The following is a 27,857-nucleotide window of genomic DNA, read 5'->3' on the forward strand; positions in this document are numbered from 1 at the left end:
CGGGGGATACTGTCTCTAAAAACTGTGACAAAATGTTTGCAAGAGTGGGCGGAATTGGATACACATGTTGCGGAAGTAGAACACACCTTGCGGGAGCAAGCGGTAATGCCCAGAAATACAGCAGGAGCAGTCCCTCACAGGGCTCTAGTAGGGGCTGTTCAGTGGGAGGTCACAGGATGAAGTGATATGGTGAAGAGCTGGCTCAATGTGGAGCAGGCCAGAAAGAAAGGCCATGATTAGCAGACTCGCAAAATGGTGCAGCAGTGTTGGGTCCCACCAATAGAGCAAAGCAACACATTATCATAAGCCATATCAGTGTGTGCTGGTCTTTAAAGTGTACCTGTCATCAACAGAAACTTTTGATAAAATGTAGATAATACCATTATGTGTATATTTGTAATATTTGAAAAAATGCTGTCCCTGCAGCTATTGCCTGTGTGTCTTTATAAGGAGTCCAAATACAGGAAGTGAGGGCGGGACAAGCAGGGATTGGTGCAGACTCCTGGCTTGACAGTCATCCTGATGTGTGAGCCGCGAGCATGTCAAAGCCTTCTGCTTGTCCCCAGTGCACAGAGCCCTGCTTGTCCTCAGTGCACAGAGCCCCGCTTGTCCTCAGTGCACAGAGCCCCGCTTGTCCTCAGTGTACAGAGCCCCGCTTGTCCTCAGTGTACAGAGCCCTGCTTGTCCTCAGTGTACAGAGCCCTGCTTGTCCTCTGTGTACAGAGCCCTGCTTGTCCTCTGTGTACAGAGCCCTGCTTGTCCTCAGTGCACAGAGCCCCGATTGTCCTCACTGTACAGAGCCCCGCTTGTCCTCAGTGTACAGAGCCCCGCTTGTCCTCAGTGTACAGAGCCCTGCTTGTCCTCAGTGTACAGAGCCCTGCTTGTCCTCAGTGTACAGAGCCCTGCTTGTCCTCAGTGTACAGAGCCCTGCTTGTCCTCAGTGTACAGAGCCCTGCTTGTCCTCAGTGTACAGAGCCCTGCTTGTCCTCAGTGTACAGAGCCCTGCTTGTCCTCAGTGTACAGAGCCCTGCTTGTCCTCAGTGTACAGAGCCCTGCTTGTCCTCAGTGTACAGAGCCCTGCTTGTCCTCAGTGTACAGAGCCCTGCTTGTCCTTAGTGTACAGAGCCCTGCTTGTCCTCAGTGTACAGAGCCCTGCTTGTCCTCAGTGTACAGAGCCCTGCTTGTCCTCAGTGTACAGAGCCCTGCTTGTCCTCAGTGTACAGAGCCCTGCTTGTCCTCAGTGTACAGAGCCCTGCTTGTCCTCAGTGTACAGAGCCCTGCTTGTACGCCCGCACTTCCTGTATTTGGAATCCGCATAGAGACACATAGACAATAGCTACAGGGACCAAAAAATACTAATTTTATAACCAATGTATATTACAAATATACATATAATGGCATTATCTACATTACATGAAAAGTTTTTGTTGATAGATACACTTGAACCGAACCTTTTCTTTATTAGAAGATGAGCAATATTATACAATTAATCCACGCACAGCTACCCGGCACTGCCCGGCTCAAGCACTCCAAATTAGACTTTTGCTGCTTCCACTAATAGCAATTCCGTTCACACAACAATTCAATGGTGCTCACAGTGCAATGTAGATACTGTCCAATTCCAACAAAATCTCCGCCAAGAGAAAGAAAATACACTGGGCACTCACGGTTTGATGCTTGTGTGGATTTTATTCAGAACGGTACATCAGTGCGGTAGACGCTCATGCAGGGATGTTTCACAGGCTACGGTCTGTTTCTCGCGATACTTCGCGATACTTCGCGCTTCAACAGGCCTTACACTGTGAAACATCCCTGCATGAGCGTCTACCGCACTGATGTACCGTTCTGAATAAAATCCACACAAGCATCAAACCATGAGTGCCCAGTGTATTTTCTTTCCCTTGGCGGAAATATTATACGATTGCTCCAGATATCCTGCACTAATGCATATGCCTGTGGTAAAGGGGGGGGGGGGGCGACAACGCTCACTAAAACCTTTGCATTGGACCCACCATTGTGTTGAAGGCTCTGCTGCCACCTATAGGTAGCTACCCTTTATGACAATACTCTAATAAATTCCCTCTAGCTTGACCTCCACAACTAGATTCAGATTTATATAAGACTGCATGGTTGTTTTCATCCTTCTTTGTATACCACATCATTGAGCATAATCATGGACAGAGAAGTTTGAGGGAGAAAGTATTTTTACGTGCAGTTTCTTGCATCCATAGAATTTCTATGAAAACAGTTTATCAGTACACACTGAATTTCCGAAGAAACGTGCATTTTATCTAGAACTCTTAACAGGCAGTGTCAGACCCAAGGCCTGTTTATGGAAACATACATGTGTTTTATAATTGTATCTGGGTATAAACTAATACCTGGGGGTGAGGGTCATTCAGACTGTGTGTTTGTGTATTGCATTTTATTGGGAGTCTGGCTGTTTGGTATCTCCTTTGAAGTCGTGCAATCTAGTCCCATCATATAATCAAACAGATAAGGGGTCAGGAAGAGAGATGCCCCACCTGGTGGGATCAGAGGGGAGGGGGGGGGATGGATTTTCCCTCCAAAGAAGCAGAGATAAGATTTAAAATGCTGGACTCAACTGGTGTTCAAAGCTGTGCCAAAAGCTGACAAGAGCTGGGCTCTCACTCACAAGGACTGCTATACCATTATGCTGTAAGGACTTCATTTTTGCTTTCTGAACTTGTCTTGTCAAACTCTTTTATATATTTTGGTACCTGTATGTCATTTGTTTCTGTATATATATATATATATATATCACTGTGATATCTTTTATCAGATTAAATGTTTAATTAATCAGCTCTGGTCTTTGATCTCTAAATATATGAGCTCACCTTTCTGAAGGCAGCTCAGGTGAAACACGTTTATCTAAGGGTTAATTTGGTGACTTGCTGGGACTAGTAGTGGATACCCAGAGGTCTGGTGGCCTTAACCCTTGCATCATCACACTCTCTCTAATGTCTTGGCTGGACCGATAGGGTGTGATCGTGACAGGCAGTCATCTAAACTCCCATACAGACTGACCAGTTCAGACAGCACTTATCTAATACTAGCCTGGTATGGATGTGACTAGGTTATACTCCATAGTGTCTGTTGTTTTTGTGTCCCACCCAAATAACTATCTGTGTAGCAGTAAAATGGAGATAATATAGCTGTGTAAATATAAGAACTTTAACCGCGTAATGACCTATAGTGTAATCTAGCTGCTCTCCTATATGCTCTTTCCACATTAGTTTATCTTGCTTTATATCTTTATGAAAGCCACTTGGAGGATGCATTACTTGTGCTGTATTAACTCGGGAGGTTTACAGTGTCACTTGACTTAGTTCATCATCATGTGAGAACCTCGGTGACACTTCAGATATGACTAGCATGTAATGGAGAAAATTCACATGTCTTTGCTTTCAGTCACTACTGTATTTTTAAGCCAGCATTCTTGCTTTTTGCTTCATTGTTCATAATGATGCCTAAAAGGAATATAAAGCCCCTTAAAAAGACAAGGCTTAAAGGGTACTCCGGTGGAAAACTTTTTTTTAAATTACTTCTATTAAAAAATCTTAATCCTTCCAGTACTTATTAGCTGCTGATTCCCTATAGGGGTGCCTGTATAGCCATTTCCCTATAGGGGTGCCTGCAGCTGCTGCAAAACTATAACTCCCAGCATGTCCGGACAGCCGAAGGCTGTCCGGACATGCTGGGAGTTGTGATTTTGCAACAGCTGGAGGCACAACGGTTGGGAAACACTGCCCAAGTAAGTAGCTCTGGAGCGGACAGCATGGGAGTGGAGGGGCCCATGACAGGGGGTGGAAGATAGCGGTCAGGATAAGGTTAATATTGAGGTGGAGAAGGTTTGGAAGGTGGGTTACTTCTGCGTGACAGGATCGTCACACTGCAGTCAGCATATCGCCGGCCGCGGCGATGTCCCACCTCAGCCGGCGATATGACCAGCCGAGTAAGGACATCAATGCCGCCTATGATCCAGCTACACTACTCATTTAATTCATATATTCAAAGCAAGTATCTTATGACTGGTTTTCAGAAGAGATATGATAATAGCAGCACATGACCACGATATAAATTGTATAACAAAGTCACAATATCATACAAACAATGGGTTGGTGTTCTATAAATACTACCATATGCAAAAACATCCAATTTGGTGAACAGGAGGCTTAAAAAATCTCCCACACTGGGAAGTAACAACAATTGTGCCAACAATCCTGTTCTTCCCTAAACACTGTAGTGCATATGTTCCATAGAAACAGATCATATAGATCTGTTTCTATGGAACATACGCACTACAGTGTTTAGGGAAGAACAGGAGGTTGTAATCCAGTAGGTAACGTACTGGACTCCAAATGCATGTTTTCGGTTCTTCCTCAGGGGGCTCACACGACCCATTGTTTGTGTAATATTGTTACTTTGCTATACTATTAATATATTGGTCACGTGTTGCTATCATCATTTTTCTTCTGAATACCAGCCATACAATACTTGTTTTAAATATATGAATAAAGATAGATATATTATTGCCATCAAAATTTGTTTCTGACATTTGCTATAGGACAGTGGTTCTCAACCTTTTTGGCGGGTGTACCCCCAAAGGCTGAAAGTTTGTCCGTGGGTAGCCCTCACACGTAAATTTGCGCGGAACTTACTTATGCATGATGTGTTGGCAGAAGGTGAAGCGTGGCCAAGGTCCCTATGTCGGCACCACGGCCCTGCGACAACATATGCAGCAGCACCATAAAGCGGCCTGGGAGAACCGTGGCTCCGATGTAGTGGTCCAGCCTGCTGCATCACCCAGTGGCACGCTGCTCCCTGTTTCAGCCAGCCAAGGCTCCACCACCTCCGCTGAAGGGAGCTGTGTGTCATACCCATCTTCTGTCACTCCAGATGCTCCTGCTCCTCCTACTTTAAGTCAATCATTCCACCAGCAATCCATCGGCGAAGCCATGTCCAAGAGACAACAGTATGCACTCACTCATCCAACGGCGCAGAAGTTGAATGTGTTCCTGTCTAAGTTGCTGGTGCTGCAGTCCCTCCCTTTTCAAGTGGTGAACTTTGCACCTTTCAGAGAACTGATGGCTTGTGCCGAGCCAAGATGGAGAGTCCCAAGCCCTCATTTCTTTGCGAAGAAGGCAGTGCCAGCCCTGCACAATTTTGTGGAAGAGAAGGTGGGCCAGTCCTTGAGCCTGTCGGTATGTACATGTACAAGTGCATGGCAGCGCTGACGTGTGGAGCTGTAACTACGGTCAGGGACAATATATGTCCTTTACGGCCCACTGAGTGAATGTGGTTCCTGCACAGCCACAACAGCAACTTGGACAGGTCACGCCTCCACGTTCTCAGGCCGTTGGTCCTTTGACAGTGTGCAACTCCGCCTCCACTGCACAGACAAGTCTCAGTGCACCTCCAGCATACCATGTGTGCAGGGCACGGCGATGTCACCCTGTTCTTCACATGGTTTGCCTTGGCGAACAGAGTCACACAGGGGAGGAACTTCTAAAAGTCAAAGTGATCGACAACAGGAAGAACATCTTGTCTGCGCTGCGACAAGGAAGCCTGAGCCATGCGCCCTGCATGGCACACGCATTCAATCTGGTTGTCAAGCAGTTCCTGACGTGTTCCCCCATCTGCAAGACATCCCAACAACGGGAAGGAAACTTTGCATGCACTTCAGCCACTCGTACACCGCAAAGCACACCCTCCTTGAGCTGCAGTGTCAGAACGGCATCCCCCAACATAGTCTGATTTGTGACGTTTCCATGCGTTGGAATTCTACCCTCCATATGTTGGACCGACTATACGAACAGAGAAAAGCCATGATGATCCAAGCGGATAGGGGGACTCCCCTGTGTAACTTCAATATCAACCAGAGGCAGCTCATATGTGACACCTGCCGTTTGCTCACGCCCTTTGAGGAAGCCACATTATTAGTCAGTTGCCAGGATTATGGGATGAACTACGTTATTCCACTGCTTCATCTACTACAACACGTGTTGGAAACAATGGCTGCCATTATAAAAGAATGGGGGCTCACCACATGTCGAATACACAATGGGTGCTACTACTCAGTATAATGAAGACTACCATAACACCAAAGAAAGAGAAATACTGTATAGAGTGCACACCACATAAATATAATAATCAATAATCTTTATTATTTACCAAATACAATACAAAATACACATAAAGGGCTAAAACCAATTAAAAAGCTAAACAAAGCATGACCCAACATGGGAGAGGGGCCATGAACCCCCCCTCACCAATGTCCTGTCCCTGTAATATACTCACTCCGTGTGGCTATAGATGCACAATATCAAGTCAATGTATAGCAACCGCTAAACAACTCTGAATAGTAACAAGCAGGTACAATATGACTACTGAATAAGAAGATTAAATAAGTGCAAACAGAGTATATAATATCACCAAATATTGGCAGCCACAGACAGAGGAACCATAACGATGTACACAGGGACAGGACCCCAGAGCCCCACGCGTTCCGTCACAATCGGTGACTTCCTCAGGGGTGTTGTCCTATAGTGAGTATATTACAGGGACAAGACATTGGTGAGGGGGGGTTCATGGCCCCTCTCCCATGTTGGGTCATGCTTTGTTTAGCTTTTTAATTGGTTTTAGCCCTTTATGTGTATTTTGTATTGTATTTGGTAAATAATAAAGATTATTGATTATTATATTTATGTGGTGTGCACTCTATACAGTATTTCTCTTTCTTTGGTGTTATGGAAACAATGGCTGGTCAGGGCACTGGAGACATGGTGCCTATATATCACATCCACATAAGCCCTGTGGGGGCTGAACTGGAGGAGAGGGAGGGGCACAGTGGAGCACAGTTTAGGTTTCATGAGATGGGTGGTTTTTCTAGTAATCTGACAGGAGAGGAGGAGCAGGAGGAGCTAGAGGGTTATGGGGAAGGCGAGACAGAGGACCCAGACACACTGTGGCAGTATGCAGTGGGATGGAGGGAGGCAGGGAGTCCCTCCAAGTCACTTGCACAAATGGCATGATGCATGCTCACTTGCTTGCGTAGTGACCGCCGAATTGTCGCCATGACTTTTGGCTCTCCACCTTATTGGACCCTCGCTACCAGCACAAAATGGGGGCCTTTTTTACACCCACTGAGAGGGAGGACAAACTGACCTACTACAGAGACACCCTAAGTAGTCAGTTGGCTGATGCCTATCTGCTCCATCGTTCATCCCCTCGCAGGTCTGACTCGAGGGGCCCTCTGCGCTCACCTTCCACTGCCATGGCTGATGGGGAGGGGTGGGGTGGCAGGGGAAGTACCAAGCTCCATCAGCAGCAGCCTGAGTCTACAGTCGCTGATGAGTAGCTTTCTTCACCCGCATAGTAAAGCAACTTGACATGACCATGCCAAAACATCTTGAAGATCTGCTGGACTTCTGGGCAGCCAAACTTGATTTGTTGCTGCCACCTCCATGCTGGGTCATTCAGCCACAATATGCTCTCCTCATGCTTCCGCCACCTCCACACTGTGTCATTCAGCCACTATATGTTCTCCTCTTGCTGCCGCCACCTCCACACTGTGTCATTCAGCCACTATATGTTCTCCTCATGCTGCCGCCACCTCCACACTGTGTGATTCAGCCACTATATGGTCTCCTCATGCTGCCGCAAACTCTAGGCTGTGTCATTCAGCCATTATATGCTGCCGCTAACTCCAGGCTGTGTCATTCAGCCATTATATGCTGTCGCCAACTCCAGACTGTGTCATTCAGCCACTATATGGTCTCCTCATGCTGCTTCCACCCCCACACTTTGTCATTCAGCCACTATATGGTCTCCTCATACTGATGCCACCTCCAGGCTCTGTCATTGTTCCGCTCTGCATGTCATACTGAATAACGGTATTATTTCACTAACTCAGCACACACTTTATTCGTGTTACAGTAAGGCAAAGTGTTCTACACCCCTATTGAGGCTCTCTGTAGGCCAGAAATAGCTGTTATTAATAGCGTTTCACCACAAATAAATTTGGACCGAACCAAATTTTTTCGGAAAATTCGACGAAATTACAGTGATAAGGGTGTGCTACCCAACTGGTTTGGTTAAGGTTTATGCTCATGAGTGGAATCTAAATACCTTTTATCCCACTTGAGGATGTGAAATCTTTTCAAGAGTGGTCCTGTGGTGGCTAGTGGCTGGTCTAGAAGACCAGGAGATTACATTGCGTAGTTCCGAAGGGTCAAGCAAGACAGGTTGAGCTCCAGATGTTGGTCATGGGCAGGCAGTAAGTTGATATAGTCAGATACAAGGCAGATTACAAAGGGTCAAGGTAAACATTCTGCGTCAAGAACAGCAGAGTAGATAAGAGAGCAGGCATGGGTCAAACACATGAATCAGAATCAGGCAGCTTCTTAAAACACCTTGGCTATGAAAACCAACAATGTTGCTCAGACACGGGTAAGCAGACAGAGCAGGCTTTAAATAGGTAGGGCAGGACCAGGAAAGGAGGAGGAAAGATTTTGAATGCCTGCACTGGCCCTTTAGGATACAAAGAGAGCATGCACAGTCAATGGGCCAAATTAGGAACCAGAGCAATAGCAAAGACATCACGGCGGTTGAGGAGAGAGCGGGACACTTAAAGAGATTTGGTGACGGTGAGTGCCATGATTTACTGTACAGTGACAAGAACCGGCCACTGTTGTTACAAGCTCATTGTATGGGTTTCTGGGAAAGTTGAGGAACATCAGGTCTTTCATGTTTGCCTTCGAGTTTTCTTATGTGATGCACCCATTTTTTGGGACTACTGTATGGTTTTAACATTCAGAATCCACAACCTACCAACATAATAAAAACTTATTTTCTTGTGCGGAATTATTATTATTTCACATTTTACACATAATTGCACATATTTCTTGACTTTACCAAGAATACTTGATATCAGTTTAAGACTGGAATGCTCCCCTGGGTAATGCATCATGTTTTTGTGCTAGCCGTTAATAGGGAACCTGCCAGAAGCTTTTTGCTTTCCAACCCGCCACTCCTTGCTTACTGCTCCTGTCCGGTGCTTTCTAAACACTTGTCTTTATTATCCAAAGCAGATGCTGTTAAAAATCATCCCTGCTTTCACCTTATGATGATTACTTTTTTACAGTCAAGGAGAAGCTTGGGAGAAGCCAAGCTAGCCATGCCCTATTCCCACCCAATATTACTTGATTGATGTGTCTGAAGACAGGGTACAGCATTACAAGCTGCTTCAAAATCCCATGTTTTCTAGTTCTACTGTTCTTGAGACAGGTTGGTTCTTTCCAGCACTTGTTCAGTGACTCTTTTTGTATTTGCCCCAGCATCTGCTTTGGCTAATAATGACACCTTTACAAAGTGATATTTGTCCTTTAAGGTAATGTAAATGCAGGTTATAGATAGGCTATGTTTTTCATTTAATTTACAGGCTTTGTAAGGTTTATAAACATTTTCCCTATGCACTGAGCTGTGAACTCTCTATTGCCATTGTTTGCTGTATAAATAACTACTAGTTGTGCCTTTTGATGATATTTTTAATGATCCCTAACAATGTGTTAATGAAGCAATTACAGCTGTAATGTTAGTAACGTGTGGCAGTAACAACCCCATGCAGGCCACTCCACCTCTGCAGGGGATTGGACATACAAGGTGCGAAACAGGACTTCACCCATTGCAAGTAGTAACATGTCCCAGGTCCGGTGAGGCTCGCTGCCAACACCTTGGGTTTCATAAACGTGTTGATCTCTGGTGTGGAAATGTGTCAATTCTCAAAAGTACAGACTGTGTTCATAATCCGTCCATTATCTGAATATTATTGTAGTATTATATGATTAAAGCTAACTACATAACAATATTTTCTTTTTAATCAACTAAAAAGTTGTGAATTGCTTTATTGTTTCTATGCCACATTTCTCATGTTCATCATCACAAACTTGAGAAACTAAATCAACTGTTTCCTCAGTGCACAGAGCCCTGCTTGTCCTCAGTGTACAGAGCTCTACTTGTCCTCAGTGTACAGAGCCCTGCTTGTCCTCAATGTACAAAGCCCCGCTTGTCCTCAGTGTACAGAGCCCCGCTTGTCCTCAGTGTACAGAGCCCCGCTTGTCCTCAGTGTACAGAGCCCCGCTTGTCCTCAGTGTACAGAGCCCCGCTTGTCCTCAGTGTACAGAGCCCCGCTTGTCCTCAGTGTACAGAGCCCCGCTTGTCCTCAGTGCACAGAGCCCCGCTTGTCCTCAGTGCACAGAGCCCCGCTTGTCCTCAGTGCACAGAGCCCCGCTTGTCCTCAGTGCACAGAGCCCCGCTTGTCCTCAGTGCACAGAGCCCCGCTTGTCCTCAGTGTGCAGAGCCCAACTTGTCCTCAGTGTACAGAGCCCTGCTTATCCTCAGTGTACAGAGCCCTGCTTATCCTCAGTGTACAGAGCCCTGCTTGTTCTCAGTGCACAGAGCCCTGCTTGTCCTCAATGTACAGAGCCTTGCTTGTCCTCAGTGCACAGAGCCCTGCTTGTCCTCAGTGCACAGAGCCCTGCTTGTCCTCAGTGCACAGAGCCCTGCTTGTCCTCAGTGCACAGAGCCCTGCTTGTCCTCAGTGTACAGAGCCCTGCTTGTCCTCAGTGCACAGAGCCCTGTTTGTCCTCAGTGCACAGAGCCCTGCTTGTCTTCAGTGCACAGAGCCCTGTTTGTCTGCCCACACTTCCTATATTTTGTCCCTGCACATGGACACAGAGTCAATAACTGCAGGGACAGCATTTTTTTCACCCAAAAAAACCCCAAAAACTATTTCTTAACCAATGTATATTACAAATATACATATGATGTTCAATCTACATTATATAAAACATTTTTGCAAATGTCATTATCCATTTAAAGCTTGAAAAGACTGATGACATATCAGCATAGGCTAGCAATTGTTGATCAGTAGGGTGCCACACCTGACACCCCTGATGGTCAACCGTTCAGGAGAAACATGGCACCCAAACTACACAATGAACTGGGTTTGAAGCTGTGCAACATTCATTGTTTAGTGGTAGCACCACGTTACTGCAGCTCAGTTCCCATTCACTTCAGTGGCCTCAAAACCTAAAGTGTTTTTAAACAATTGATGGCCTAACCTCAGGACAGACCATCAATGGCTGTTCAACCAGTAAACGGTACTTAGCTTTCAGCCCCGCTCACTGTGTAGCTCAGTTTATTTTCACTGTATATAAATGTAGTATTGGCCACATACATGTAATGTACAATACATGTAATGTACTGATACTGCAAAAGTGGAAAATACTGCCAGGTGACATCTGTAAGCAATTTAAAAGGGGTATTCAACACATAGACCTCTTATCCCCTATGCAAAGGATAGGCGATAAGATGTCTGATTGCGGGGGTCCCGTCACTGGGTTCCAAACCCCCCCCCCCCCCCCCGCCATCTCCATGCAGCACCCGACACTTTGTGCCTGGGGCTGCTCCAGTCTGGGAAATGCTGGGTGCCCTCTCATGCCCAGCGCCTGGACCCCCGCAATCAGAAATTTTATCCCCTAGGGGATAAGCTTAGATCTTCATAAACCCAACATGTGATGAGATTTAATGTGATTGTTTAATATTTAATTCTATTTTATTATCTGCAGTGTTGTGAATTTATTATAATTTTTATTTTTTGTGTGATTTTTTTGTTGTTTTTTGTTAAAGGGGTTGTCCAATAGGATTTTCTAAGCTTATAGAGGAGGAAAGTCATTGTTTAGGATCTTCTAGAACAGTAAGAACAGAGGCTTCAAGAGTGTCTCTTGCACTAGAGGACCTGTCCTATCCGGCATTACACAGGCCAACCCACTCACCTGATTGGACCCTGTGTAATACTTAGTTTCTGCTGTGGTGGTGCTGCGGGGAAATATTTCGACACAGATTATATCTTATTTTAGTAGAATCATTCTAATAAAAGTGTTTTTTTTTTCCATCAGAAAAAATTCCTATATTATTAGACGCTGAGCTTTAATTATTAAAATTTTTAAGCTTTTTTTTTTTTACCACAAAGGCAAAGCAACATGTCCGTCGTCTTATATGATTAAAGCCGCAGCTCGTGATCTTTCTGTTCACCTCTAACCTCCACCTCGCAGGCGCCAAGATGCTTTATGAATCTTATGTCAGCTCTCAAATGAAAGGATAAATATGAGGAAGCCACACACATACGTAGAAACTAATCAAAGTCCTGAGGTCGCTGCCGGCAATTAGAGGCTGTCTACAGCCGCCACCAGGGTCCAATAAACACAGTGCTCTGTTACTGGGACACCGCTCTTTTTTTTTTTTGCACGAATAATGATAATAAATTCCTGGAAGACGAGCTTTTCTCTGGCTTTTCCAATTTTTTTCCCACAAATTGTCTGATTCCCACATTACACAGCTGTGAAATGCGAGGGCTCTGAGCTGTCAAAGAGTGTGCAGTCAAGAATAAAATGGCTAACTAGTAGCACGCCGTGTTTACCATCTCCTTCCTGTCTACATTCCAGGATATATCTTGTCTCTTGACGATCACTTAGCGAATCCATTTATTCATTAAGACTTCAAAACCGGCATGTGCCTTAAAAGGACGATACAGGAGACTAATGTTTTCAGTATTTCATCTTTTGAATACTACTGCGGATAATGAACATTGTTAGCGAAGTGGTCTTCAAACTGTGACCCCCCATTTGATGCAAAACTACAACTCCCAGCATGCCCGGACAGCCATTGGCTGTCCGGGCATGCTAGGAGTTGTAGTTTTGCAACAGCTGGATGGCCACAGTTTGGAGACCACTGGCTTAGAGGATCTGTCAGCTCTCATAGCATGTCTGCCTTCTTAGTTTTAGTACCCCTATAAAATCCCAAAACTCGGGGGTGAATTTATCAATATTGGTGTGGGTAAACTTTTTATCTGCCTTTTGTGTGTGTGTGTGTTTGTGTGTGTGTGTTTGTGTGTGTGTGTGTGTGTGTGTGTGTGTGTGTGTGTGTGTGTGTGGTGGCAGTGTATGGAATGTGATAAATATGATGCTAGTACAAATTTTTTTTATTTTATTTTTTTAATAAAACTTCAGTACTACACTTTGGTTCTCTGCTGTGCAAAAATGTTTGACTTTTTAACCCATTGTGCAAAATAAATAAATACAAAATTTGTCCCAACGCATTTCCCCACTTTAATCAATGGGTTCATCAGGGGATGAAATCCAGGACTACCAAGGACAACAGACATAACAACAAAAGATACCATCGCCCTGTTAATTAGATAAAAAAAACAACTTCCATATGCAATTAATAAGTAACCCGGTCCACTGAAGGACCACGAAGATGCTAGGCTTGATGGTAGGAGTTTAGGCTTTCAAAGTCCCACCGATAACATGGGTTAGCTGTGGACACGTGTCTGTAGCCGAACAGATAAAAAAGGGATTTGATGGACTTTCTGAGGGTAGCCTTGGATTTCTGTGTATTTTGTCACAGTTTCAGATGTGGGTTAGCCACTTTTCACGAGGAATACACATGGAATAAGCAACACGCATGTTTAAAATAGATGAAGAAAAAAATAAAAGCCGTAAGCTTCCCATAAAAACAATGCAACACTATTGCACGTGTTTTTCAGTGCATATTATGCCACATAATATATGCCAAAATATTTTTTTTATCGAAGAGCCGAGGAACGTGTTCTCGAATCACCCAAAGCGTAAGAAAAAGTGCAAACGTGTTACATAAAAAAAAATCGTGCACAAAGGAAGCGGTCTATCGCAAGCCCTTCTCCTTTAGGAGAGAGGCCCCCCAACAAACCTTACCCTTCGCCTCCAGACCAAAAGGTACCTGCGAGGCTCCAGGTTCGATGTCCCTTTTCGCCGAAGCTACTAAGGGACCACAAATGCTCCCAAAATATGCACAGAAGGACACCTGGTCACCTGATTTTAGGGTGGGTTCACATCACGTTTTCTTACTACGGAGACCAGACCCCCTTCTCATTCATTTGAATGAGCCGACTGGAGTCAAACAGTTACTTCGGTCGGCTCATTTTTGCCCCGTATCCGGTTTTCTGACCGGACTGAAATCCGCAGCATAACACGGTTTTCAGTCCGGTCAGAAAACCGGATACAAAGCAAAAATAAGCCGACCGAAGACACTGTTTGACTCTGGTTGGCTCATTCAAATGAATGAGAAGGGGGCGGATCCAGCTGGGATACAGGAGCGCCCGCCGGATCCGATCCCTATACTAAGAAAACGTGATGTGAACCCTTAAATGAAGCAACAGCTCAGTTGGTCAGGGTAATAATATAGGTGCTCCCAAGCAGGGAAGTACCTTCTTCACTGTCCATAGTTGAATAAGTGCAAAGCTTATATCAGGATGCTTGAAGCATGTTCGGACTTTTAAATGGGCACTGTCAGATCCAAAAAGTTTTTACATGTTGTTACTGATGAAAAGTTAAGAAATTTTGTAATATAGTTGATTACATTTTTTGGAATGTTTAATAAAGAAAACGGCTCCTGAAAATTCCACCACTAGGGGTCCCCATACCTACTGGGACACTAACCAGTCCTGTAGCTTGTCTATGAGTCATGGACAAGAGATGAGTTATGGACAATGATGCATGAGCAGACACACCAATCGCCTCCCACCATCATAAGGAGAGACACGCCCCCTTCTCCTGATATGATCTCTAACACTGTGAGCTAATGAAAAGAGGGATTATAATAAATATAGGTGCTAGAGGCATAAAAAATATGGTCAAAATTTGTTACTAAGTAACATTACTAATACTAAGTAACATATTATTACTATAATTTTATTTTATTTTTGTGGGATCTGACATGTTCGCTTTAAGGTGTTCACTAAAAATTGGTCCGAAGGTTGTTAACTATAGTAGTCAATCATATGTCAACTGTTTTACAAGGTTGATTTTCAATGATGCTGTTTTGACTGTCTGGATGTCAAATGTCCCATGATAGACATTTCCTTCTTCTCTTCAGGCGCGTTCACATGGGCAAAGGCTATTTCCTTTGTATGTGATCCATGGCATTCTTTGCAATGCAAGCACATCCAGCCAAAGAAAAACATGTTGTGGGAGATTAACAAGAAGCCAAATTTTACCTGTCCCATGTGTGTGGTTAATTTCTCAGCATCCGAACCGATGTCCATTTTTGTACTAGCTCTTTAAAATTTGCTAATGTGATCTTATAATGTATGCTAATCTTATATACAAGGCCCCAGCACTGCAAGACTACAGTGCTAACCATTGAGCTACTTTGCTGTCAGTAAGATGTAGGCAATCTCGTTCTTTTTTTTTACCATTTACTAAACAAATTTGAAAGGCCCTATTACACGAACAGGCTGATGTTGCCATGTGTCATAGGGCCAGCTCTCAGCCGGCGAACGAGCAAACGCTGGTCCATTTCTCTTAAAAGTCGCCATTTCTTTGCCGCACATCTCCCCATGTATTAAGGAATATGTGGTTGATGAACCATTAAACAAATGTTCAAGCGATTGTTCATTTGGCCATTCCTGAACGGTGGTCAAGCCTTGGAATAGGCTCTGCAAAAGTGCGCCAATCTACAAGATTGGCACTCATTTACAGTATAGAGTGTACCAACCTGCATAATAGGACCATAACGTGGTTTTCTATACTTGTCGCCAGCATTTTTATTCTCTAGACTTGGGCATCCCCATCACAGTTCAACCTCTTAATTAATGTGATCATTTTCCCTCTGCATTAGGGTACTTTCCACGGGGCATTAGAAGCGGGCATACCCCATCGAAGTCAATGAAATTTGATGTGGGAAACTCGTTTCTGATTTGCCCTTGTGCAGAATGGGTAATGCATGATGTTGAGGTCACTTCAACATTGAGTAGAAACAGTAACTTTTTTTTCTTTATGTAGTTTTTTTTATTTATTTATTTATTTTGTTAAACGACTATTTCAGGGTAAAATGATAATGTATAACATCCATAATACAAAATAAAATTTGATAAAATCAAAACATGGTCAGTCATCGTGTATTAAATTATAGGGGTACTCTGGTGGTAAAAAATTTTTTTTTAAATCAACTGGTGGCAGAAAGTTAAACAGATTTGAAAATTACTTCCATTTAAAAATCTTATTCCTTCAAGTACTTACCAGCTGCTATATGCTCCACAGAAAGTTCTTTTGTTTTTGACGTTCTTTTCTGTCCACAGTTCTCTTTGCTGACACCTCGGTCTGTGTGAGGAACTGTCCAGAGCAGGAGAGGTTTGCTATGGGGATTTACTCTGGACAGTTCCTGACATGGACAGAGGTGTCAGCAGAGAGTACTGTGGTCAGACAGAAAAGATATTCAAAAAGAAAGGAATTTCCTTTGCAGCATACAGCAGCAGATAAGTACTGGAAGGATTACGATTTTTAAATAGAAGTAATTTACAAATCTGTTTTAACTTTCTGGCACCAGTTGATAAAAAAATAATAAATTCCACGGGAGTACCCCTTTAACCCCTTAACAACCACGGACGTATATTTACGTCCGCGGCCAGCTCCCGCGATATGACGCGGGGTCACGCGGTGACCGCGTGTCATATCGGGTCGGTCCCGACATGTAACTGAAGCTGGGACCCGGGGCTAATAGCGCAGTATACAGAATACAGATAAGGTGTCATTTTAACAGAAAAATGTACTGCGTAGAAACAGAAGCACCCAAAAGTTACAAAATTGTGTTTTTTCTTCAATTTCATCGCACAATGATTTTTTTTCCCGTTTCGCCGTAGATTTTTGAGTAAAGTGACTGATGTCACTGCAAAGTAGAATTGGTGCCGCAAAAAATAAGCCATCATATGGAATTTTAGGTGCAAAATTGAAAGGAATATGATTTTTAAAAGGTGAGGAGGAAAAAACGAAAGTACAGAAAAACCTGTGGTCCTTAAGGGGTTAAAGATGAACACTAGAAAAACACTAGAGTGTCATGTACCAACCATTTTAAGGTGTTAATAAAGGTATTGGGAGTCTAAAAAGTCCATAGTACATTGTCTCGGTGCCACAGTGAATCTGTGCTTTTATACAGAACCCCCGCACATGACTATGCCTCTTATAATAAGTAGAAATCAGGTCTACTCTCTAAATAATTTCAATAGACACAATAAGATATAAATGGTGGATGTGAATAACCCCAGAATACTTGTCTTCCCTTATTAATATCCTTTTATGTCTTTTATTCTGCAGAAGAGAAATCTTATGTTAGCCTTTCAAGCAGCGGAAAGCATAGGAATTAAAGCCAGTTTGGTGAGTAGAGAAACTTTTACCATCGGTATAAATACCACAACCACGTTCTTTATTCCCATCTAATGCTTTCTGAAGGACATTGCAGCCAGTTTCCACTAGGCCGAGCAACAGCTACATAGCATGAAATCTTCCATGTTTTGTTTATTGTTTGGAAAGTTAGCATATATAGTACCTATGTCTATTACCTAGAATGGTATGCCTAGCAAAGGCTTAGCTTGGAGCTCTTGGGCCCTAATGTAGAATCTGTACCAAGGTCCCCATAAAGCTGCCCATATTGATGATCATATGTTGAATAAATGCGTCGGAACTTGAGAATATGATTGACTAACCATCTAATGTAAGAGGCATCCCGACACTTCACCCATGACAGATGTCATAGGAGATATGGAAAGTGCATGATGAATTTCAGCTTGGCTGATCCCTTTGTTTTTGGGGAGGTAAGTTGCTGCCAGAGGAACCTGTCCACAGCTTTGTCCCCTCTCCACATTAAAGGGGTTATCCAGCCAAAGAGCAGCACCCGCAATCTATACGTGGCTGTGTCTCCAGTCTCGGAAAGCTCTTTGTCTTCAGGACTTGGGGCATGACATCACTCCACGCCCCTTCGTGACCGTGCCACGACCCCTCCATTCATGTCTATGGGAGAGGGCGTGACGACAGTCACGCCCTCTTCCATAGACAGGAATGGAGGGGTCGCACCCTCATGCCCTCTCCCATAGACAGGAATGGAGGGGTCGCGCCCTCATGCCCTCTCCCATAGACATGAATGGAGGGGCGTGGTGTCACGAGGGGGCTTGGAGTTAAGTCACATCCCCAGTCCTGGAGACAAAGAGCTTTCGGAGACTGGAGACACAGCCCCGTATAGAATGTGGGTGCTGCACGGAGATCGTGGGAGTCCCCAGTGGTGCGCCCCCCCGACCCCCGCGATCAGACATCTCATCTCCTAACCAAAGAAGTCTTTGGCCGGATAACCCCTTTAAGAGTACATGCATCGTCGGATTGGGAGAGAAATGGATGTTCAGCCAACAACTAAAATGCATGGCCAGCCTAACCTTTCTGACTTTTGGCCTTATGTCGTTCCTATATCGATTTTCCTTTTCTCTGCAGGAGCTCAATGAGTTGATGTTCACAGATCGCCCGGACTGGCAGAGTGTGATGCAGTACGTGTCTCAGATCTACAAGTATTTTGAGACCTAAAGGAAGGCTGTGAATTAGAAGACTGTTACAGAGGAAGCACACATTCACTTTATTGATCAGGTCTATCTGGATAAAGAGCAGAGCTGCATACTGTAACGTCAATGTGTGGAAGTCACTTGCCTACACGTTGAGTTCATGGATCCTGGTGCTGACTGTATGACGTACAACATCTCAGTCCTTACATTATTACGTGTGGGGGGTTGGAATGCTGCCCTCAATATACCCTACAACCTCCACCATCAGCCAATGGCATGGATACCCTACAAGTCCTACAATACTGCAGCAATGGTCCTTGTGAAAGTCAATACTATGTATGTCTGAGGTTCCTGATCCACCAAGTCCAAGCTTGGGGGAAGCTTCATTAAAACCAATGATGGACATTATTTTCTGCAGGTCACAGAAAAAGTGTGTATGCATTATATCTCACAAGAAACCAGGAACATTTGCCATTAGAACACTATTAGATGGATTGCTGATGTCTCCTATTACACAGCATATAAGGGTGTTGGATGTTTGTAAAAGAATCAATGTATGTAGGTGAATGGATGTATCACAACCACGAGAGGACACTTATTTGGTGATGGGCACCTGATCTGTTTTGCATGAGATGCACATCTTCATATTGTACAAGATAATCTCTTGTCCTATCTTAAGTGCCATGCTTTAGTAACAGAAACATTTCCTAATGTATTAACCTGTTCACTACCAGCAGTCGCAGCAAGAGGCTTGGAAGCGGATGCAATGAAGTTTACTTTCTTGAATAACATATGCAATTCCCATAAAGTAAAAGGATCAGTCTCACTGCCTGTTTCTTACATAACCCACGTGTGAATATTACCATAGGTGTCAATTGACAGGATGGTAATTCCTTTGAAATAAAGTACAACTAATATTAAATAGTCTGCACCTTCTTTTGTATCTTGCTTACATTTACTGAATGAAAAAAAAAAATTCTTCTGAATTAAATATTGGCTGCAAAAGTTTTTGGTTAAGAGCAATGGCACATATCTTTATTATTACCCATACAACTTCCAAACTGAATGACATCATCCATATGTGGTGACACAGGGTGGTGTTGTTGGAAATACCTGATCACTTCGTGATGCCAGGGCACCGTTATCCTATACATGGTGCGAGGTTTGGTGACAGCTTCTCCTGGGCCAGAAACAGGGAGTAAATTAACACACAGACATCAGGTTACGGATAACTGTCTTTGCTGAGCTGGGTGCAGATAGTAATACACTGACAGTTGGTTTTGGGTGAGAGAGTGCAGCGTGGTTTTGCTGAGACTTGTGGTACATACACCAAACAGGTTAATACTGACTTGTGAGACAGAAGATTTCTGGTTGCTAGGGTCCTGTCAAGATACTGAAGACTAGTCCGCAGAGAGGGGATAGGGGAAAAGATGTCTGATCGCGGGGGTCCTGCCGCTGGGGACCCCCGCGTTCTCCCTGCTGCACCAGCATTCGTTTAGAGCGTCGGGTGCAGCGCCGGAGGCTCGTGACATCATGGCCATGCCCCTTCAATGCAAGTCTATGGGAGGGGACGTGAGGGATGTCACGCCCCCTCCCATAGACTTGCATTGAGGGGGCATGGCCGTGACTTCATGAGCGGGGCGTGATCGTGAAGTCACGAGCCTCCGCCTCGCATTGCTTGCTCTATGCACTGGATATCTGAGGTGCCGCAGCGAAGATCATGGGGGTCCCCAGCAGCGGGACCCCCGCAATCAGACATCTTATCCCGTATTCTTTGGATAGGGGATAAGATGCCTAGGGGTGGAGTATCCCTTTAATCTCCGTATATGTTTCAGACTGTTGGGTACGTGCCTACGTTGGACAGATTCGCTAATGCCATATATTGTAGTAAATTAAGAGGATAATGTTTAGCACTTTATTTATGTCTTTATGAATCTCAATTCCAGCATTAAAAATACCACATCTGTTCTCCAGACCTAGAGCAGATGGGATGTGTACATGGAACTGATACATACGAGAACTGTGCTTATAGCTGTTTTTAGTTTTTATGTGTGATCCATGTTGTTTTCATGTTCACATAGAAAGGCTGAGAAGACATTTAGGTCAAGATATCATCCTGCAGTGTTGACCTTGAGGAAGGCAAGTTCTCCCTTATGAGTCCTGGTGATATGTTGCCTATTTGTGGATTCTCAGTGCTATTAACACAGCTAAAAAACATAGTAAACTACTATATAATGCAAGTACAGTGCCTTCAGAAAGTTTTCAGACCCTTTTTTACTTTTTCACATTTTGCTATGTTGCGGCATTGTGCTAAATTAAAGAAAATCTAATTTCCCCCATCAATCAGCACTCAATACCCCATCAATTAGTGCTCAATAATACCAAAATGACAATGCAAAAACATATTTTTTTTTAGAAATTTTTGCTACTGATTTAAAATGGATAAAGGATTCAGACCTTTTGCTATGACACTTAAAGGGGTACTCTGGAGGAAAACATTTTTTTTTTTCAAATCAACTGGTGCCAGAAAGTTAAACAGATTTGTAAATTACTTCTATTTAAAAATCTTAATCCTTCCAGTACTTATCAGCTGCTGTATGCTCCACATGAAGTTGTATTTCTTTCTGGAGTTCTTTTCTGTCTGAACACAGTGCTCACTACTGACACCTCTGTCCATGTCAGGAACTGTTCAGAGTACAAGCAAATCCCCATAGCAAACCTATCCTGCTCTGGACAGTTTCTGATATGGACAGAGGTGTCAGCAGAGAGCACTGTGTTCAGACAGAAAAGAACTCCAGAAAGAAATGCAACTTCATGTTGAGCATACAGCAGCTGATAAGTACTGGAAGGATTAAGATTTTTAAATAGAAGTCATTTACAAATCTGTTTAACTTTCTGGCACCAGTTGAATTCAAAAAAATCTGTTTTCCACCGGAATACCCCTTTTGATAGGGGATAAGATGTCTAGGGGTGGTGTACCCCCTTTAAATTCCCACTGTGATTGCAATATACCGTACTTTCAGAATATGTGCTTGGAAATAGGACTCTATAGGCCTAACCAGTTTTAAATGGTTTACCCTTGTCAGACTGTGTCTATGTACCTTTATTTTATTTACTTTTTTTTATTAGAAAGCATAGTCTTCTGCACTATTCATAATATTCGGCCACCTCAAAAGAAAATGTAGACGACATAATATACAATTTTTACATGGAGGCTAAGGCAAGATGTGTACTGTATACAGTGCTATATTTCAGAGCTTTGAATGGAGATTTGTGTATGACCTGTGATATTGATAAGCTACGTAATTGATATATAACCAGTTCTCTGTCCTGGATTCAGACCCGTCTCTGTTATTAATGATAGATCTGTCGTTACATCTCCACAGAGATTCCTGAGGCACGGATCCCGCTGTGCACACCAGTAAGATTTCTAAACACTGGATAAATAAAAGCTGGGACAATATTTACCAGTTTCCCAAAATCAAAAGATTTCTTTGTAGCGCTCACTAAGTCAATATTATCTCAGCCCGCCACCATGCCACGTCTTATTGTTGTGTGTTGAGGTTACTTTTTTCATTACACTGTTAGACTTTGGTGGGTACACTATCATCATACCCGTCAGGATTACAGATATACAGTGGTCCCTCAACATACGATGGTGATCCGCTCCAAATGGACCATTGTTTGTTGAAACCATCGTATGTTGAGGGATCCGTGCAATGTAAAGTATAGGACAGTGGTCTACAACCTGCGGACCTCCAGATGTTGCAAAACTACAACACCCAGCATGCCTGGAGCGCCCTTTGTGCGGGCGTGAAAGCTGCTTACCCTGCCATGGGAACCTGACGTCCAGCTGATGTTTTAACCTGCACCTGAATAAAGATGATCCTGGCACCGTAACCGTGAGTGGACTCTTTGAGTGCTCCCCCGTTTGTCTCTCTGTACTGCAATTGCTTATACGCTGGTGAAGCTCTGCTGGAGGGGTGTTAGCACCTTTAATAGAGGTAAACGGTGCACCACTACACTGGGACGTTTCTCTCATTTACATTGGTTGGATATATATACCTGGCTGTTGGCCGTGAAGGGAGTGCAGATCGCTGTGTCTGTTGCTGTTATATGCTGGGAGTTGTAGTTTTGCAACATCTGGAGATCCGCAGGTTGAAGACCAATGGTATTGGAGGTTATATTGACGTGTCCCCACCGCTCCGGACCATCACCGCTGCCCTGGATGTCGCCTTCCATCGCTGTCGCCGCGTCCCCGGGGTGTCCCCGACGCTCCGGCAAGGCCTCTGCTTCCCCGGCATCATCGCTCTCTGTCGCCATCACATCGTTACGCACGCCGCTCCTGTTGGGTGATGGGATGTCGTGTTCAGCGATGTGATGATGACTATGAAGAGCGCCGGCGATGCAGGGGATCCCGAAGAGGACGCGCCGGAGCTCCGAGGACAGGTAAGTGATCGTCAGCGGACCACACAGGGCACCGTAAACGGCTATCCGGTGGCAGCTGAAGCAGTCTGCGCTGCCGGATAGCCGTTTATGCGATGGCCCCGACATACAAAAGCATCGTATGTTGATGCTGCCTCTGAGAGGCCATCGCATGTCGGGGCCATCGTATGTCGGGGGGTCACTGTACTTTACTAGATATTGCATGTCAGGGTTTCTCAGTTCCAGCAGTTCTGATTGTCAGCAGAGGCTGCTTGTACATGGCAGTGATATGGACGCCATTTTGCATCTATACTATGGCCACAATACATCCTATGGTCTGCACCAAACTTAATCACTATAGAACCCGTGTGAAGGGGCCAATTCCTAGCTATAGCACAACTAACTTGTTTAGAATTAGTCACTTAGGCTAACCATACTGTTTGTAGGGTGCATGTTATGTACACTGCATTTAGCAAGTCTTTAGACCTTTTCACCTTTATTTCTTTTTTACATTTTATGTTGTGGCTTTGTGCTAAAATAAGTTTCTCTCCATAAATCTGCACTCAATACTTAAATGGGCTTAGTCATTAAAACAAATTTTTGCTATTGCGTAGAAGTTTTCTATGTTTTATTTGTGTTTAAAAAAAGCTGCCACTAGATGTCTCCCTACTTGTCCAGAGCACATTTCCCCCATCTCTTGCACAGACTTTGGACTCCTGCTGGCCTGGCAGAAGTCCAAAACCAGGAAATGTACAGAGCAATATCAAGGTAGAAAACTAAACAATAATAAAAATAGAGGCAGGGGGTGGTTTATCATGATGGGGGCAGTGAACTGGGAGGATTATAACATTTAACAAGATCATGACAGGTACTCTTTAATAATGAGAATATGAAAAACAACTATTTTAGTATGGACATAAGTATTCAGACCCTTTTTCTATGACACTTAAAATTTAGCTCTGGCTCCTCCCATTTCTCTTGATTATCACTGAAATGTTCTTACACCTTGATTGGAGTCACCTGCGGTAAATTCGGTTATTTGAACATAATTTGGAAAGAAACAGCCTGTCTATATAAGGTCTCACAGCTGACAATACATATCAAAGCAATGAGTGGGAAAGAACTGCCTGTAGAGCTCAGAACTGTGTGTGGGCACCGATCTTGAGATGGTCACAGAAAAAGCTTCAGCTGCACTAAAAGTTCTCAAGAACACAATGGCCTCCATTCTTAAGTGGAAACATTTGGAACAATTAGGGGTCTTCCCAGAGCTGACTGCCCCACCAAAATAATTGAGGGAGAAGGGAATTGGTAAGAGAGGAGACCAAGAACTCAATGGCCAGTCTGTCTGAGCTCCAATGATGAGAGAAACATCTAGAAGGTCAACCATCACTGCAGTACTCCACCTGTGTATTATGACAGAGTGGCTAGAAAGAAGCCTCCCCGACTATGAGAAACCATTTGGTCTGAATTCTAAGTGTCATGTCTGGGGAATACCTGGCATTGCTCATGATCATACCCAGCCAACAGGATATGTCATGTGGCACTGTGTAATGGCCATATACACAGAATAAAATCAGATACTAAGAATTATACCCAGCACACAACAAAAGTAAAACTGTACTGTGGCCATACAAGCAGAATAAGATCACCTACTGAGAATTATACCCAGCATACAGGGAAAGAGAAGTGGTACTGTGCAATGGCATATATACAGAGTACAAGCAGATAATAAGAATCACACCCAGCCTACTGAACTAGAGAAGGGGAGCTATAGACAGAACAAGGGCAGATAGTAAAAATTAAATCATGAAAAATAAGAAATTGTCATTCGCAATAAAGAATAAAAAAGTATTGGATGGATGTAAGGGGTGCCAGTTTTTATGGTATGAGAAGCTGGTCACCTGCAGCCTCTCAGATTTGCTCAGTAAGGTGGAGAGTGATCTGAATATAGATAGTGTATGACCCCATTGTTCTTGAAGAGGTCTGCTCATGGTGAAACATGTTGGAGGAGCTCTGTTTATTTAGTCAATAGCAAGAAATGATGAGGGAGAATGGCCTGCAGATATATATATTTACTATCTAAATAATGATGTGATCCACAGTACAGCGGCGGTGTGTTCTACTAACAATGATGAAATAGGAGTGGTTAGGATTGAATGTTTATTTTTAAGTGAGTTTTTTTGTGTAGGGATTTTACAGTTGTTAAATTAAAATGATGGTTTAACTACCCACACACATGAATGTTAGAAATGTACTTAGCTATGTTACCTTAGGGAAATTTGTATTAGTTTAGTATTCTATATCACCTAACCACCTGGACCAGGTTCACTATTGTATTCTAAGATAGTGCAAATGAAACCTAACACAATCACATGTGCACACACCTCTTACACAAACACCCCACTTACACACACACACACACACACACACACACACACACACACACACTACTGTATTTACCTCTCACCAGTTTCTTCTCTTTTCAGCAGTCATATGAATCTGCACTTTCTCTTAAGGACCTGGTGATCCGCTAAAGTGACCTCATTTGTCACGACCTGCAGCCATCTCTTGCACACATTTGCATCTTGAAAATGATTGTTCGTTGTAATCTTGTCATTGATAGCAAAAACTATTGCAAAATCACAATGTACTCTCATTCACAAAATATGTGTAGGAATGTTTAGGAATACAGGCTAAATTTATGCCCCATTTAGTCCTGGGGAAGTGCTGCTTGGGACAAGACTTGCCTCAGGGATCGATAGATTTTGCCCTCCCACCCTATCTGATTCTTCTGTAGAGAGGAGTCCTGCACTGGTTTTATCCAATTACAGTGTGGTAGCCATGGGGGGTTGAGAGAAATACCTTATCACTTCATGACGCCAGGGCACCGTTATCGTATACATGGTTATGGATAACTGTCTTTACTGAGCTAGGTGCAGATGGTATTACACAGACAGTTGGTACTGGGTAAGAGGATGCAGGGTAACCCCTTGGGAGCCCGGTTGCCTTGCTGCAACTTGTGGTGCTTTCACCAAATGAATTGATACTGACTTGTAAGACAGGTAGATGAATCCTGGTAGGTAGGGTTCTGTAAAGGTATTGTAGTCTTCTCCGCCTTGGCTGCTACTACGCTGCCAAGAGGGAACTAGCCTTCATTAATTGGCTACCCTGACAACCACTCCGGGTGAAGGACTATACCATTGGGTCTGAGTGAGTGGTCCTTATCGGACCTTATATCTTAGTTTAGCTGGCAGCGAACACTTACCAGCTGGGTCATAATTGGCTATTGTTTCCTACTTTCTATATCCCCTGATGAACCCCATATTGGTCCACTTTATCTGTTTTGGAGGGGGGAAACGCGTCGGGATGATTACTTCTTCCTAGTGTTTAATTGCACAGGTTTCATTTTGTTGGATAATACTGTTGTGATAGGTGATGGTATTGGAACCCCATTGATTTGTCTTGGCTCTCCATCCATCTGACCTGTAAACTTTTATTTGTTATCTGAGGACTACTTATCTTATCAAAAAATACGATTAAAGGTTAAGTTTTAATTAAGCTATCTATTCTACTTCTGTGAACTCTTCTCCGTCTGGGCAGGAACTTCTACCGTATGGGTGATCCTTGCAGAATGAGCTAGGACTTCCCCATAGGCATCCACAACCACCACACCTTAACCACACTGTTGCTCAGCATGAGATCTCACAGAAACTGGGTAACTCCTCCCCCCCACTACACTATAATGAGAATTAGTTAGGGGTTCCCATTGGCAGGCAGGGTCACATGAGGTTTACACTGCTCTCTCTTAAGGGTACAGGAACACATGAATAACATATATACAGATAACGACAATTGAATTAATTAGAATAATATATTACTTCTCAATAAAGGTCAAACATAATTGGTAGAACAATAAGTCCTTTGGTGGGCCCAACACCTTGTGCTGCAAAGCAGGCCACAGGACAACCATTGGTGCTGGGACACCACAATAGCAATATGGGACCAACCAGGATTGGATCACCAAGGTCCCCAAACATGCTGTATTGGTTTCTTCTATAGTATGTACACCCTTGTGCAACACTATTATATTGATATTATTGTGCTCAGTCTGCGACCCAGGAATCTGAGTATCCAACCTCCAACAGACTATAGACATCTTATTTAATATACTCCTACTGTAAAGATGTGGATACAAATGGGTTAATAAAGTGTACATATGTTAAAAAACAAAACAAATCTTATGTTTTTACCAAAAAAACAGTTTATGGATATTTTCACGCAAACAGGGATAGTTTGGCTACAGATTATCAGCTCCATGAATATTGCCATAAGCTCCTATTTGTCACTACTGAGAAGAATTAAGATATTCTGCCTGCAGTAAGGTATTGTTCACCCTCCCCCCCCCCCCTCCTCCGTCCCCATATAATCTGATTAGTACAGTATTCCTAAAGCTGTTAGCCGGGCTGGGAAATATTATGTTGCCCGGCAGCAGGAAGGGTGAGTGTTGTCCATAGGGCAAGCTGAAGTTCAGGTCATGGTCTTCTCCCATCAGAGTCAATGGAAAATTAATTTGTGGATTGATCAGCACCCATTCAATGGCTTCACGTGTCTACAGCATGGGATTAGCCTGGAGCATGTGACTAGTACATATGTACAATAATAAATCAAGGACTTTGGATTCATCGTTTTCTGAATTTGTTGGAAAAAAAAAGAAAAACCCATTTAACTCTCCCCTTTACGACACCCATTGTTTTTTTCTCTTGTCCCACCAACTACACTGCTCAAAAAAATAAAGGGAACACTTAAAGGGGTAATTAAAAAAAAAAAATCAACTGGTACTGGAAAGTTAAACAGATTTGTAAATTATTTCTATTAAAAAGTACTGGAAGGGTAAAGATTTTTTAGCAGCTGTATGCTACAGAGGAAAATTTTTTCTGTTTTGAATTTCTTTTTTCTCTTGTCCACAGTGCTCTCTGCTGACACCTCTATC

General features: G+C 43.6%; 1 protein-coding gene across 6 annotated transcripts in view; it reads left to right on the forward strand.

The window, feature by feature from the left end:
• SPECC1 (sperm antigen with calponin homology and coiled-coil domains 1) overlaps window positions 1-19,381 on the forward strand; it is a 417,974-nt gene extending 398,593 nt beyond the window's left edge. For 5 of the 6 annotated variants that reach the window (XM_056559145.1, XM_056559144.1, XM_056559146.1 and 2 more), the window contains 2 exons: window positions 17,214-17,273; window positions 18,378-19,381. In XM_056559145.1, the coding sequence (XP_056415120.1) occupies window positions 17,214-17,273; window positions 18,378-18,467 (150 nt within the window). In that variant the 3' untranslated portion in view covers window positions 18,468-19,381. The remainder of the gene's footprint in view (window positions 1-17,213; window positions 17,274-18,377) is intronic. The other variant, XM_056559147.1, reaches the window with a different exon arrangement.
• Window positions 19,382-27,857: the final 8,476 nt, after the last annotated feature.

This window comes from Hyla sarda, chromosome 2 (assembly GCF_029499605.1).
Source record: "Hyla sarda isolate aHylSar1 chromosome 2, aHylSar1.hap1, whole genome shotgun sequence".
Taxonomy (NCBI): domain Eukaryota; kingdom Metazoa; phylum Chordata; class Amphibia; order Anura; family Hylidae; genus Hyla; species Hyla sarda.